General features: G+C 39.0%; 1 protein-coding gene across 3 annotated transcripts; it reads left to right on the forward strand.

Annotated features, from left to right (window-relative positions):
- The first annotated feature begins 53 nt into the window (after positions 1 to 53).
- ZNF189 (zinc finger protein 189) lies at positions 54 to 12541 on the forward strand. 3 transcript variants are annotated; one of them, XM_012638310.1, is made up of 3 exons: positions 54 to 397; positions 1121 to 1247; positions 9799 to 12541. In XM_012638310.1, the coding sequence occupies exons 1-3, from the start codon at positions 365 to 367 to the stop codon at positions 11514 to 11516; spliced, it is 1878 nt and encodes a 625-aa protein (XP_012493764.1). In that variant the 5' UTR covers positions 54 to 364; the 3' UTR covers positions 11517 to 12541. The 3 variants fall into 3 exon arrangements, with proteins under 3 accessions (XP_012493764.1, XP_012493765.1, XP_012493767.1); XM_012638311.1 differs by having other exon boundaries at positions 1163 to 1247; XM_012638313.1 differs by lacking the exons at positions 54 to 397; positions 1121 to 1247 and adding an exon at positions 7242 to 7297 and having other exon boundaries at positions 9799 to 12354.
- The last annotated feature ends 2708 nt before the right edge of the window (positions 12542 to 15249 follow it).

The raw sequence follows: 15249 nt of genomic DNA on the forward strand, positions 1-15249 counted from the left end.
GGGGCGTCCCAAGAAAGATCCGGGTGACGCCTTCTGGTCCGGGGGCGGGCGGTCATAGCGCTGCTTGGCTGAAAAGAGGAGGGACTGGCAGTGGGGAGGAGGCTCTAGTGAGGCCTGAAAGGCTGCGCAACCAGGCAAGGGAGGAGGTTGGGGGTTTGGGGTTCGGAGTTGGAGGCTAGCCAGGGAGCGTGTCTGATATGCTGCTGGGGTCGTGATCGGCTGGGGACCGGGGCAGGCGCTGGGTAGACCCAGCAGGGAAGCCTTCTCGTCGTGGGGCCTGATTTCCAGCAGCCGGGTAGGCCTCACCACAGGCTCCTTTCCGAACGGCAGCCTCGGGTTCCTACCCTCATTCTCTGGCCGGGAGATGGCTTCCCCGAGCCCTCCGCTGGAGCCAAAGGTAAGCAAGCTCCTGTGGGGATCCCCGTTGTCTCGCCACTGCCCTAGGTAGGCCGCACCACAGCTTCCCCCCACACCCCGCCCGCCTCATGACTGCCTTCTTTAAGGGCCTGCACCGTGCAAGGAATCCCTGCACCCCGAGTTTTCTGGGGTGCGGTTCCCAAACAAACTGCCCAGGGGCCCCTTCCTTTCCAAGAGAGATTTGATAAATCGGCTGGGGAAAATTAGTAATGCTCCAAGCTTTCTCTCTCATTAGTGAGTTCCTCCAGGTAAGGCACCATTTTTTACCTTCCCCTGTGTCTTCTGCGCCTGGCACTATGCCTGGACCTAAGGTATACGCTTACAGAACCTCAAGGAATTGAACAGGGTCATAAGCCAGCGCGAATGGAGAATTGGAGCAGAGCAATGAGGTGAGGGAAGCTTGGAGAGGCCTTGGAGCAGTTTATTAAAATTAAGATGTTAGGGTATAATTATTAAACCAGAAAAACCTTGTCCTTAAGTCTAGGTCCTTCACTACGGAGGATAAGGATCAACTGCAGTTATCCTCGAATCCGAGGTGCTAGTCAATTATAGTCGGTTCCCAGAATTGGGCACCATATGGAACTCTTAGGTACCATGTTCCTCCTAGCCTACTTGGCCCTGATAAGTGATTGCTTCTGCCACTCTGAGTGGAAAATTGTCCTTGAGACAACAGGAACTGACTACAGAAATCATACTATTTCAGGGGTTGCTGACATTTGAGGATGTGGCTGTGTTTTTTACCCAGGAGGAGTGGGATTATCTGGACCCAGCTCAGAGAAGCCTGTATAAAGATGTCATGATGGAGAATTATGGAAACCTGGTCTCACTGGGTAAGAATCTGCTGTTTCTCTAATTAACTAAGAAGGTACTAGACATCAGACTCAGAGAACACTTGGACTAAACCAGCACCAAAACTGCTTTGTTCCAAAGTTCTGATTCAAACCTTTCAGCCATTAACTGTTTCCATGACTGTCATCCCTAACTTCCTTGCAGTGACTAAAATGCAAGCCTTTCTGGCTTCCTGTCTTCATAATCTCATTCCCATATTGCTCTGTACTTTCCCTCCTGGCTCATCCTCCCACTGCTTTCCTCCCACTTCTTTTCACTCTGCCTTCTGGAGCCCCTGTTCCTCTTCACATAATGTTCCTTACCCCTCCTGGCCTTAAGTGAAACCTGGCACTTTCCCAACGACACCACTTCTCTGGCAGTCCTTGACGTGGGGGCTGCTTATTCTCCCACATCCTCCTCTTTCTCCATCCTTTGTCTCAAAGCTGGCAGGAAGAAGTTATTGTTCTTTCAGCTTTTCAATGCTGTTCCCAAAGCATTAGTTTTCCACCTTCAAATAAAATCTCTCCTCCTTTGAGGCCTCAGCAGTCTTGCTGTACCCACTCAATTCCTTTTCACTATCATCTGTCAACTTTTTTTTTGATCCTTCACATAAAACTTTGTCACATGTTTCACAGTCTTCTCTACCTTAACTCATGTCATTGATGACCCAGTCAATACTTGAGTTGTAGTAGATCTCTACCATATTGACTTCAGGCACCCTGCTTTCCATTATTTTTCAGCAACTCATATACCCTCAAGTTTGTTGTAACAGGAAAATCTTAAGCCTGAACATCCTATTCTCTGACTAGCTATTCAGGCAATAAATGTTTATTGACTGTAACTAAACTAAACAAAGGTAAACAAAACTGACATGCTTTCTGTCCTTGTGGAGCTTACTACAGTTTCTTATCTTTCTATCTTTCCTGCTCCTGTCCACCTAAACCTATTCATTCTTAATGATGTTTCCTGTCCCTTGACATCTTTGTTTTTTTCACCGGGGTGTCAATCCTCTCCCAACTTCACCTCCCCTTCCAGTCACCAACATGCTCTCTTGCCACCTTGTCATTGTGATCTACCAGTTCTGCAAACTTCAAAGCCTGTGTTTGTTATAAAATTCACCTTTCCTTCTCTCCCACCTGAGTTGCTAAACACAGCAGGAGAAATCTCTGACTGAAAGGATCGATGTCCTGTCTGTATGCATGGCTTTTTCCTTCTAGTCTCCACTGGGGTTTTGTATCTCGGCAATTTTTTTTCTCCTTGATATGCTTACTCCTTTGTTCTACTTAGTGACTATTTCAAAAACTTAAGGAGTTTTCCTTGAGTCCATCACTCAGTAGTAGACCTCACCCTCTTTTTCACAGAGAAAACAGAGGCTGCTAAGTATGAAGTTTCAACTTCTTTACCCCTCATCTGCACTCTTAACGCTGTTCCCATCATCTTACTTTTCAGAAACTTATCATCAATCATCTTTTTCCTCTTCTTATAGCTTCAATCTACCTCTTCTTCCTTGGTACCTTTATTCTGATGATTGATATATTCATGACTCTTCCAATTGGGGAAAAGAGGAGAAAAACAAAAAAACCCTCCTAGGAGCCAGAGTCTTTCTCTTGCTTCTCCCTATAACTTGCTACCCTTTCACTTCACAGTCAAGTTTTTTAAGAGTGGTTTATGTGCGTTCTGTACTTCTTTACCACCCCTTATCTCTAAGCCCCTTTGTCTTGCCTGCAACACTCCCCTTAAATTGTTTAGCAGTGGTATATACTAACCTCATTGTCAAATGCAGTAGACTCTTTTTGGGCCGTATTTTATTCCACTTCTTTATGAATATCTGAAATTCTTTATTGCTTCCCTCCATTGGCTTGCATCCTCAGACTATACATTTTCCTTAGAAGACTTTACACTTAACTTGATCAGCTACCACTATGTGATGACAAATCTCAAATCTTTATCTCCACCTAAGAAAGGTAATGTGGAGCCTAACTGCCTAGGTTCAAATGCTGGTTCCACCACTTGTTTAGCTTTGTGACTGTGGGTGACACACTTAATTTCTCTGTGCCTTTATTTCTTTTTTTATAAAATGGAAATAAAGCCTCTCATAGAATTATTGTGAGCATTAACTGAGTTAATATTTGTAAAGCACTTAGGACACTGACTAGCATGTAGTAAGTACAGCTTAAGTGTTGGTTGATACTGTTATCATCATTTTCTCTGTTGAACTTCAAATTCTTAGTCATATTCCTTTGAAGGCCACATAAGTAACTCAAACCTGGCAACTCTCAATCCATTATAATTTCAAGAGCCTAATCTTCAGAGTGAAGCACTATATTCTCTGTGCTACCTTGTGTATACTTTACTTGCTGAACTTACCATTACTATGCTATAATCATTCTTTATATGTTATTTCTCTAATTTCACTGATGACCATGAGGACATTAAATATATTTTTTTATTTGATTTCTCCAGCACTTAAAACAGAGCCAGGCCTATATTATATGCCTCTTAAATACTTGTGTGACTAAATAAGTACAGCTGATTTAAGACTCAGTATCTCTTAACTGGATTATTACATTAGCCCCTAGTCTCCCTTTCTTTTAATATATTCTGTCTACTGCTGCCAAAGTGATTTTGTATTAGTTAACTATTTAGAACTTCTGATGGTTCCTGGCCAGGTGTGATGGCTCATGAGTATAATCCCAGCGCTTTGAGAGGCCAAGGTAGGAGGACGGCTTGAGGCCAGAAATTCGAGACCAACCTGAGTAACATAGCAAGACCCTGTCTCCACAAAAAATAAATTAGCCAGCTGTGGTAGCTGTAGCCTAGCTACTTAGGAGGCTGAGGCCAGAGGAATGGTTAAGGCCAGGACTTCAAGGCCCCAGTGAGCTATGTTTGAGTCACTGTACTCCAGCCTGGGTGACAGAGTGAGACCCTATCATAAAAAAGAAAAAAACCTTCTGATAGTTCCTGATAGCTTAAAGAATAAAAATCTTAATTTCTTATCCTATCCTATCATACTAAGACCTCCCAAGTATAGACTCTGACTGACTTTCTTGCCTCGGTTGTTATTTCCTGCACACCACTCAATCTTCAGCCATATCAACTGCTGATTTTTTTTTTTTTTTAAGTATGTCATGATGTCTCTGAGTCACTGCCAGCTTACCCATACATATGGTATTCTGGTTGATAAAACCAGGCAAGTACCCAGCCCTGCTTGCCCATAGTACTGCAGCATGTGTATAACATATGGACAAAGGCGTGGCGGGGAGCCCATCTGTGATCTTGTACTTTTAGGCTCTCTTTATTTCAACTTAAATACAACTTTCTATTATTGATTATTTCTCCTCCCATAGTCTTTTCATTCTCCTCAATGGACCCTATCTCCATCCCTTTGATGAGAGCTCCCTTGATGAGAGATGGCTTATTACTCTGATGTTCAACATAGTGTTCTTGCTACTTTGTCTTACTGGTTTTCATAACACAATTCTCTTCTAGATTTATAATTTTGGCTCTTCATTCATACCTTAAAAAAACTTGAATAACTACATCGATGATACATCTGATAGTTTGATCTCTCAGTTCTTTGACCTCTTCAATTTTAACGACTCTCTTCAGTCCACATGAGCCTCATTGAACCTTGACAGAACTGGAATTTCTGTACCAACAAGACTTTCAACTAATTGTTTTTCTTCTTTGATTATAGTCTGTCTTCAATTATTTGTTTAGTTATTTATCATTCAATAAATAATTATCAAACACTGTGCTAAGCACTTGAAATTCTATTTCTTCTCCATGTTCCCATTCTATTAACCAAGAAAACTGTTCATTTAATACTCTGTTGAATAGAGAGATTGACAGCTATGGTTCACAAGCCACATCTGGCCCACTGTCTATTTTTTTAAGTAAAGTTTTATTGAAACATGGACATGCCCATTCCTTTATGTATTGTCTATGATTATTTTTATGATACAATGGCAGAATTGAGTAGTTGCAACAGAGACCATATGGCTCACAAAGGCAAAAATATGGATTTGTCTGGCTCTTTACAAAAAAAGCATGCCAAGTCTTATCCTATCCTAAAGTTCATTTACTTCCATTTTACTATTTCCTTGCCTTCTCTCTCTCCTCCCAGCTACCATGTTATCAAACCTGATTAAAGATTGTAGAAATCAACTCTAACTAGCTTAAGCCAACAAAGGAAATTATCATAGAGATGTCTTATAGAATATATGAACATGATTACAGGTGGACATAGAAAAGGACTGAAACCAGAAATTGAATCTCTCAGAAAGTTAGGAATTACTCTTCATCTTATCTCAGACTACTATGACAAAATATCATTGACTGGGTGACTTAAACAGATATTTATCTCTCACATTTCTGGTGGCTGGGAATTCTAAGATCAAGGTGCTGGCAGACTCAGTTCCTGATGAGGCCCTCTTCCTGGTTTCTCACTATATCCTCACTTGGTAGAGGGAGAGAAAGAACATGCTCTTGTCTTCATTATTCTTCTTACGGGAACACTAATCACATCATGGCGGCCCCACTCTCATGACCTTATCTAAATCTAATTACTTCCCAAAGGCCCCAGCTTCACATACCATTACATTGAGGGTTAGGGCTTCAATATATAAATTTAGGGGGCAGACACAAACATTCAGTCTATAGTGTTCCTTTTTTGATCTCTCTTTCCCCTTGGCAGACTAGTCCTTCCTTTTTATATTCACATGCTTCTGTCCTTTTAGCTTCTGATTTGATAAGTTACAATTCTAGCCACATTCTGATTAAAGAACTATTTCAGTTTCAATTCCCAATTCCTGGGAGAGATCCACTTATCCACTTTCACTCATCTGTCCACTCTAGACAAATTAGCTGCGATCACAGGATGGGATGATATCATATAAGTATTGCCAAGCCCAGTTCTAATGAATAGTCTTTTCACAGCTGCTCTTTGTGGAGCCTACACTCATTTTCTTCATCTGCCTATCTTACTGTCGTATCTATTTTTATGCCAGTAACATTATTTTATTTACTTGAACAACATACTACATTTTATTCTGGTAAAATAAGTCATTCTTTAATATTCTTTTTCAGAATGTACTTAAACTGATTGTCTGCATTCTTCAAATTAAAATTTAGATTCATGGGGTTTTTTTTATTGATTCATATGATTTTTTTATTGGATTGTGATTAGTTTCATAAATTAGTTTGGGAAGGAATTGAGGTCTTTATAATATTGGATCTCTTTAGCCATTTGGTTGACTCTGTTGAATTGTCCTTTTGTCTTTTTATGAATTATTTTTATGGACCTTACATATTTCTTGTTATGTTTATTCCTAGGCTTTATGTTTTTTGTTACTATTGTAAAGAATATATTTCATTTTTCTACAATATTTACTAACTGGCTTTTTTTCATAGTAAAAAACAGTTTTTTAATCTTGTAGCTATTATATATAAAATTCTTCAAGGAATTTTAGGTAGACATTCATATCATCTTCAAGTAATTTTTTCTCATTTCTATTCAGTAAAACCCCCAGAAAAATAATCCACTGAATAATAACATTATGAAGAGATTTTTCCTTCTTACAAGTTTATAATCCAATGGAAGAGACAAACACATTAACAAACTGTTAAAAAGTATAGTGTAATAATAGCTATAATGGAGTTATGGACAAGGGCTGGTAATAAAAAGTAGAACACCTCAATCTGTCTGGTAGACTTGGTGAATGCTTTGTAGAGAAACTGATGCTTTGAACTGAATCGTAAAGAAAAATCAAGTTTGCCAGGTAAACAGTGTTGAGGGACATTTGATAAACAGTATATGCAAAGCTATGGCATGAAAGACCATAAAACAAGTAATTTGTCTACATAAAGTATGGTAAAATAGGTAGGAAAGTGAGTTGAGGCTTACAGAACATGTCATGAAGAGTTCTGATTATCATAGTAAAGAGCTTTGGTTTGATTTTAAAGGTGATGCAGTGCTGCTGAATCTACCGGTGAAAACTACAAGTGATGATGTGAATAGAATTCCATTTTATAAAGATCTCTTCTGGAATCAGTAAGGCACATGTAATATCAGGGTGGCTTTAAGAACAGAGTCAAGGATTATTAGATGGCTACATGATTATAGGGGTTAAAGGGAGAAAGAGAAGGTAAATGCTAGAGAGGAATCCGTGATTTGGGTGATTGATTAACAGTAAGAAAAGGGGAGAAATCTAGGATGATTTCCTTCTTTGGGACTTCAGAGTAATTGATGGAGGTGCCTCTCAAGAGATGATTAGAGGTGGCGAGAGACATGAGAACAGATGATGATCATGTTAATTGTGAGTTCTTTGTGAAGCATCTAAGTGGAGATATCCAGAGGGTGTATACATAGAGTAAGTAAGGATGTAAACCTGGGTAACAATAATGTAAAACAGTTGACAAAGGAAAATAAATAAATGAGGGAAGTTTATTAGAAAAGGCCAAAGAAGTAGGGAGGGAACTAAAAGAATGTAATAGCATAGAAACCAAAAACAGATAATGTCAAGAAATGGGGGTGGTTAACACTGTCAGATGCTGTTGAATAAAACGAGGACTGAGAAATGACCATTTTATATTTTCTTTGAAAGTCACTGGTGATTTAATGAGAAGTTTCTCTAGATGGTAGAATCAGAAACCACATTTCACAGTAGGTTGTGGGATAGATTGAATGGGAAAGGGTTGGGCATAGAAAATATAGGCAATAGAAAGCTGCAATGTTAAGATTTTTTTACCCCAAAACTTGATTTTCGTCAACAAAAAGATGTCAGGTTCAAGATAAAGTTGGATGTATTTATGTGATAGTGGGAAGGTATCAATGGAAAGTATAGACTGAAGAAAGAATGGTGATGGCTAAACAACTGCCCAGAGGTGAGCAGGATCAAGTCGGGGTGGATGGATTAGCTTTGGATAGGAATAGAATATATCTTTATGTATCATTGACAGATACTTGTACAGGTAGGGAGGTGGAAAGTTGAGGGAGTTCTTTCATCCTTTTTTATTGTGTGAAAGAAAACACAGTCCACTTAAAGCAAATTTGAGAGGGGATGCTGTAAGTAGCTAAGGAAGAAATCAAGTTTCTAGCAGTTTCTTAGAGGAGTAAGACAAGAAGTTTATTTGGAATAAAATAACTTAATGACTGGTTTGGAGTAAGTAGATAGAAAATTTAAAGATGACTCCACAGTTAGAAGACTAGAAAATTGAGAGAAAGGAGGATGTATGAAAAAGGGACTTCTTTAGGGCCAAATGTAAATGAACTTTGAACTTGTTGATAGGTTAGATAAACAGAGACGGATCTTCTTATGGGAAATACCAAAGGAATCTTTGGCCCAGGAACAGAGAATGTTCAGAGGAAACACTAACATCTGTAAGAGAGCAAACTCAGAAGAGAAATGATTCAATCTTCTTGTGGCATTACCTAATAGGCAACAAGAGATGGAAAATGAGGAAAGAAATCAGAAGCAGGCTTAAGTGTCCTATATGCCACTCTGTTATAACATAGACCATTAATGCCATCTTTTCCTCAGCACATGTCAGGTTTTCATTTCTCTGGTATCTGCTGGCTCTCAGTTGGAACAGATGGTGAACCTTGGGTCTTACATCTTTAGAGGGTTGAGAATCATTTGTATTTGTGGTATGACTTGTGGTAGGTGAAGTCATAAGCTACCACCAACTGCTCTGTTTCTTCATTTCTTCTATTAACTCTATGTTCCTTCATACTTTTTTATTCTGTCTCTTTATATCATAGACTCCATGTCATTTCAATTCTGTTTTTTTTACTTTTAAGGAAGCTATTTTGTCTCCATATAGGAGCTACTTTTAATATTTTCTTTATCGTATTGTTTTCTTTCCCCATTTTTATTCATCATCCATTCCATTTGGTAGAGGGCTTCATGTCTTATCTCTGAATCCTGGCTAATTACACAGTGCCTGGAATGTTTTTAATGGGCAGCAAATAAATTCTTATTAGTGAATGAATTATTGCTTCCACTGGTTCTTTGTCATTTATCCTTCTTAGCACATTTTTCATGTGTTTCTTTCTGTTAATTATTTGGTTTATTCACAGTCCAATAATTCTTTCTCATTCTAAGTTTTCCTGAACTTACTGTTTTCTTCTCCTCTTACCCTTTCTTCCTTGATAGACTGGTTAATCCCACCTTTGGGATCCCACCTTGCCCATCTTACCTTGTATAATTCAGTGTTGATTTGCTAGCCCTTCCTGCCAACTCTACTTACTCCCACTGTCTTGTTCTTTGCCTACTGAATACTTTTATCATACTCTTCTCCAAGAAAACCATTTCATTGCATAGTATTACTAATAATAAATATGTACCTTGTATTCTTTGCCAGGTGCTATTCTAAATGTTTTATATATATGAACTAATCGAATCCTCACAACATTACTGTGAGGTAGTAAACTACATTTTATGGATATAGTAAATTAATTTATCTTGATTACCTTGTTTTTTGATTGTTTCTTGTTTCTCCTTACCATTAAAGAGCTTGGCTAATGTTTGTATTTTCTGTTTATTGTTCCAGATGTCTTGAACAGAGATAAGGATGAGGAGCCAACTGTGAAACAAGAAATTGAAGAAATTGAGGAAGAAGTGGAACCACAGGGTGTAATAGTTACAAGAATCAAAAGTGAAATTGACCAGGATCCCATGAGTAGAGAAACCTTTGAACTTGTTGGTAGGTTAGATAAACAGAGAGGGATCTTCTTATGGGAAATACCAAGGGAATCTTTGACCCAGGAACAGAGAATGTTCAGAGGAAACACTAGCATCCGTAAGAGACCAAACTCGGAAGAAAAATGCCATAAATGTGAAGAATGTGGAAAGGGTTTTGTCCGCAAGGCCCATTTCATTCAACATCAAAGGGTCCATACTGGTGAGAAACCTTTTCAATGCAATGAATGTGGGAAAAGTTTTAGTCGCAGTTCATTTGTTATTGAACATCAGAGAATTCACACTGGGGAAAGGCCCTATGAGTGTAATTACTGTGGAAAAACCTTTAGTGTGAGCTCAACCCTTATTAGACATCAGAGAATCCACACTGGAGAAAGACCCTATCAATGTAATCAGTGTAAACAGAGCTTCAGCCAGAGAAGGAGCCTTGTTAAACATCAAAGGATTCATACAGGTGAGAAACCCCATAAATGTAGTGACTGTGGGAAAGCCTTCAGTTGGAAGTCACACCTTATTGAGCATCAGAGAACTCACACTGGTGAGAAACCCTATCACTGTACCAAATGTAAAAAAAGCTTTAGTCGAAATTCATTGCTTGTTGAGCATCAAAGAATTCATACTGGGGAAAGGCCCCATAAATGTGGTGAATGTGGGAAAGCCTTTAGATTAAGTACATACCTAATACAACACCAAAAAATCCACACTGGTGAGAAGCCTTTTCTTTGTATTGAATGTGGAAAAAGCTTTAGTCGGAGCTCATTCCTTATTGAACATCAGAGGATCCACACTGGTGAAAGACCTTATCAATGCAAAGAGTGTGGGAAAAGTTTCAGTCAGCTTTGCAACCTTACTCGTCATCAGAGAATTCACACAGGAGACAAACCCCACAAATGTGAGGAATGTGGAAAAGCCTTTAGTAGAAGCTCAGGTCTTATTCAGCATCAGAGAATCCATACCAGGGAAAAGACTTACCCATACAATGAAACTAAGGAAAGTTTTGATCCAAATTGCAGTCTTGTTATACAGCAGGAGGTCTACCCTAAGGAAAAATCTTACAAATGTGATGAATGTGGGAAAACTTTTAGTGTTAGTGCTCATCTTGTACAACATCAAAGAATCCACACTGGTGAGAAGCCCTACTTATGTACTGTTTGTGGGAAAAGCTTCAGTCGGAGCTCGTTTCTTATTGAACATCAGAGAATCCACACTGGTGAGAGACCCTATCTGTGCAGACAGTGTGGCAAAAGCTTCAGTCAGCTTTGTAATCTCATTCGACATCAGGGTGTTCACACAGGTAATAAACCCCATAAATGTGATGAATGTGGGAAGGCCTTTAGCCGGAACTCAGGTCTTATTCAGCATCAGAGAATACACACGGGAGAGAAACCTTATAAGTGTGAGAAGTGCGACAAAAGTTTCAGTCAACAGCGCAGTCTTGTCAACCATCAGAAGATTCATGTAGAGGTGAAAATCCAAGAAACCCATGAATGTGATGCTTGTGGTGAAGCCTTCAATTGCCGCATTTCTCTCATTCAGCATCAGAAATTGCACACTGCATGGATGCAGTAAATGTAGAGAAATACATGAGCTCCAATATTTTATTTGAAACTACCCAAGTGCAGTTTTAGTATGTTTCAACATGGGTCAGATTTAGTGATAAATAAAGCAGATTTTCCTTGGCCTCAGGCAAATGGTTTCTAAAGGTTCTGTGAATAGTGGACAACTGCCCATGATCAATTGACTTCCATTGCTCTTTGTTTTGATGATCATAAAGACTTGGTAATTTATCTAAGCATCTTTCTTTAACAAATCTTTCAGCAGAGAGGTTAAACCCAGGTTCGGAGCACATGGGAGGTGCTCTGAAAGATAAAATTGAATTAATATAAGGGAGCTAATGTTAGAAAGCTGAAAATAATGATTCCAGGAGTCTTCTGTCACCAGCGCATGGTCCTTTCAGTTCCATGATATGTTTGGCTATGCATGCCAAAGTCCAGTGATTAAGCATATGTAAGTTGTCAAGGTAACAGCCCAGATGTTTTTGAAACCACTATAGAAAGTTTTTGTCATGGTTTAAGAAAGCTAGTTGTTTGGCATGTGAGTTAAAGAAAGGCAGTTCCAATGCCTGGTAGTCCCCAGATCTATGAAATGAGCGGACCATTAATTTTACATATAAAGATTACATGAGTAATTAACAAACCTAGCAAAGGTGTTACCAAGGAACCTTTGGGAGTGCCTTCTCCCCCACCCCCCAGATGGGCCCCAAAAGGTGGAGAAAGATATTGTTCTTGTGTGCCCTCCCATATCTGTAAAAGATATTTATAATCTTGTGTGAATAAGGTTATCCCTTCACAACCAGGAGCATGTGAAATGTACATATTTTTATTACCAAGAATTGGAAATAAAAAGACCCGGAATCTATACTAGGAAGCTGAGATATTTTGGTATTGCATTTTGTTTTTTTTTATGGTAACTAGATTTTGCATGTAATTTTAAAATCCTTATTTCTGGTTCTAGGGCTTCTCTTAGTTAATGGTTACTATAAACCTATTAATTGATCTGTTTTAATCATTAAAATTGTTTTGTTTTTTGCTTTGTGTAAGAGGTCTTTGTTACTTAAGTATAAAATCAATCCTGTCAAATATGTTACTGTGTTTTTAAAATTAGAACCAAGGATTTGAAGGAAATTGCTCTCACTTGTTCTCCCTAGTTAACTTTTTCTGACTAGTTAACTTTTTCTGGAGTAGTTCAGTTAAGTCTAGGTTCTTTAGTGTCTTGAGTGTAGAATTCCAAATCACCAGAACTCTGCAATTCTAACTTCCTAATGGTTTGGGCAAATGACCTGCCTTTCTCCTGTACTCCAGCTATTCTAAAAATCACCTCCAAACTTTCATCTTCCCATCTCTTTATGTGTTTGCCTGAATGTAAATGTGGAGGTTATGGTACCTATATAGAAAGATAGCTATCTTTGTGCACTCCCTTACTCAAATTAGGTACTCATGGTTACTATACAGTTAACGTTTCAAAACAGAGCTTGTAGCCTCTTAAAAGTACACAAAATAACAAACTGCATCTGATTCCTCAATAAAATTATCCTCCTGCCCTGGGTATTCCCAGTTTTATTTATTCTACCAGTGGTTCCCAGACCAGGGTCCTAACTAATACTGAGGCTCTTACACCTGTGTTCATTATTTTAAAAACCTGAAGTATATGTTTTTGCTGCATGCACACTAAAGCATTTATTTGGTTTTTGCTGGAATTACATCACTTTCATGTATGGTTACCTTGCTTAGCAGAAACCCTGGCAGTTGTTGATCTCATAGTAATTTGAGGCCATGGTTGTATGAGATATTCCTACATAATTTTTAACATCTTTGGAGGTGAATTTAGAGTGACAACTCAAAACTCCAGTAGCAGTGGTTAATTCCTGACCATACGTACAAATTGTTGCTTATAAAAAACATAGCTACCCCAAAAGTATTTTTTTGAGCAATTATGTATTCACTTCTGTTTCCCAAGAAAAGATGATAGCAATATGCAGAGGGCTTTAGAGAGGAAAATGTGCTGGATGTGGTGGCTCATGCCTGTAATCCTTGCATTCTGGGAAGCCAAGACAGGAGGATCACTTGAGATTGAGGGTTGAAGACCAGCCTGAGCAAGAGCAAGATCCCGTCTCTACTAAAAATATAAAAATAAAATAAATAAATAAAAAGAGAGAAAAATGAAGTGCCTAGAAGAGGGGGGAAGATTAAAAAGTTAATCTCTCAAAAGGAGGTGATGCTCAAGATAAGACTAAAAGATGAGTACCAGGGAAGATTAATTCTGTCTGAAAATGATGAGTTGTGAGAGAATCTACAGGGTGAACTCCTGGTTGCTTGGTGACTCAGAAATGTGACAGGAGGTAAGGCTGCCCTTAAGTAAGGGCATATCACAGGAGTTGTCATACTAAGGAGATTTTATTCTTCTGCCTAAAATTTTGTGTTATTTCTTTTGTATTTAAATATACTGTATATATTAAAAGGGCACATATTTGAAGTGTACAGCTCTTGAGTTTTCACTACTAAACACCTATGTAACCAGCATACAGCTTAAGAAACAATGTCACTGGTACCCCAAACACTCCCCTTGTGCACCTTTCCAAATACTACACACAGTACATCCTGTGATTCCTCCATTTTAACTCAAGAGGCAATGCGAAGGTGAATTGGAGGGAAAGGATTTGAGACCATGGCTCTTGGCCTTTTTCAGGTCTGTGGATCTTATTCTCAGAAATTTGCACATGCAGAGTTCGAAGCTGTGCTCTTTGGAGAAAGCATGTCTCAGGAGCGCGTTGTCCTGGTGAGTACAGTTCCCCTGGAAGAATTAAGTAGCTGGCCAGAGGAGCTATGCTGTCGGGAACTGCCATCTGTTTTGCCCCAGCTCACGTCCTTGGTTGTCACTTCCACATGGAGAAGGGTGTTGAGCGGCTCGTGAACCTTTCCCCCTCTGTCCACTCAAACCCACTGCCAGGCTGTGTTTTGTTGCTGTGGTCTGAACTCTCTGTTGATGAGTGAGATGAACAGTGAGGGAATGGAGGGTGAGTGAGAACCATGGCAAATCGAAGGCTTTGTTTCTGGAAGGGTTCGCAGACATGTTTTGACCTAAGGTTTTGGCAGTGAATGTGGCGTTTTCTTCCGTTGCTCTGTGTCTTTAAGTTTTTCTGTACTCGTTACTTGCACTTACGTGTAAATACTTTGCATGGAGACCGTGGGGGAGGCAAGGACTCAGACCTGAGATACGAGGCTATCTCTGGCTCTTAAAAGGTGGGTGAAATAAAGCAAGATACTCAGCTTTTATCACCTGTAAGATGGGTGGTGAATGTGAATGCTACCTTTCTCAGCATTTTAAGAATTGAAGGATGTAGTTCTATGGTGTCAAATCTTTAAAAGATGTTCAGTAAATAAAACTGTTTTCCTCCCCTTCCAAACAAAAAGAAATTTGCACATGCAGAATATTGTGTCAAGGAATTGTTTCTCTGTTAACCTCAAGAGATCTTTATAGTAATATGGTTCAGAAATTATGGTGCCTCCACTAAGGCACTGGGAATGTGAGAAAAAGATGGATTTGAGAAGTATTTATAAACAAAATGAGATTTGGTTGCTAATTGAGTGACAAAGGTAAGGAACAGTAAAGATTCAAAGTCGGTTTTGGGTAGTTGGTGCTCTTATTCAGAGACAAAAATAAAAAAGTATGCTTGGTATGGAATGAGATTATTAAAGTCATTTTGAACATGTTTTGACTGTGTGTGAAACAGAAAGATATCCAG

The sequence above is a fragment of the Propithecus coquereli genome, unplaced genomic scaffold, assembly GCF_000956105.1.
Source record: "Propithecus coquereli isolate 6110/MARCELLA unplaced genomic scaffold, Pcoq_1.0 Scaffold128, whole genome shotgun sequence".
NCBI classification, from domain to species: domain Eukaryota; kingdom Metazoa; phylum Chordata; class Mammalia; order Primates; family Indriidae; genus Propithecus; species Propithecus coquereli.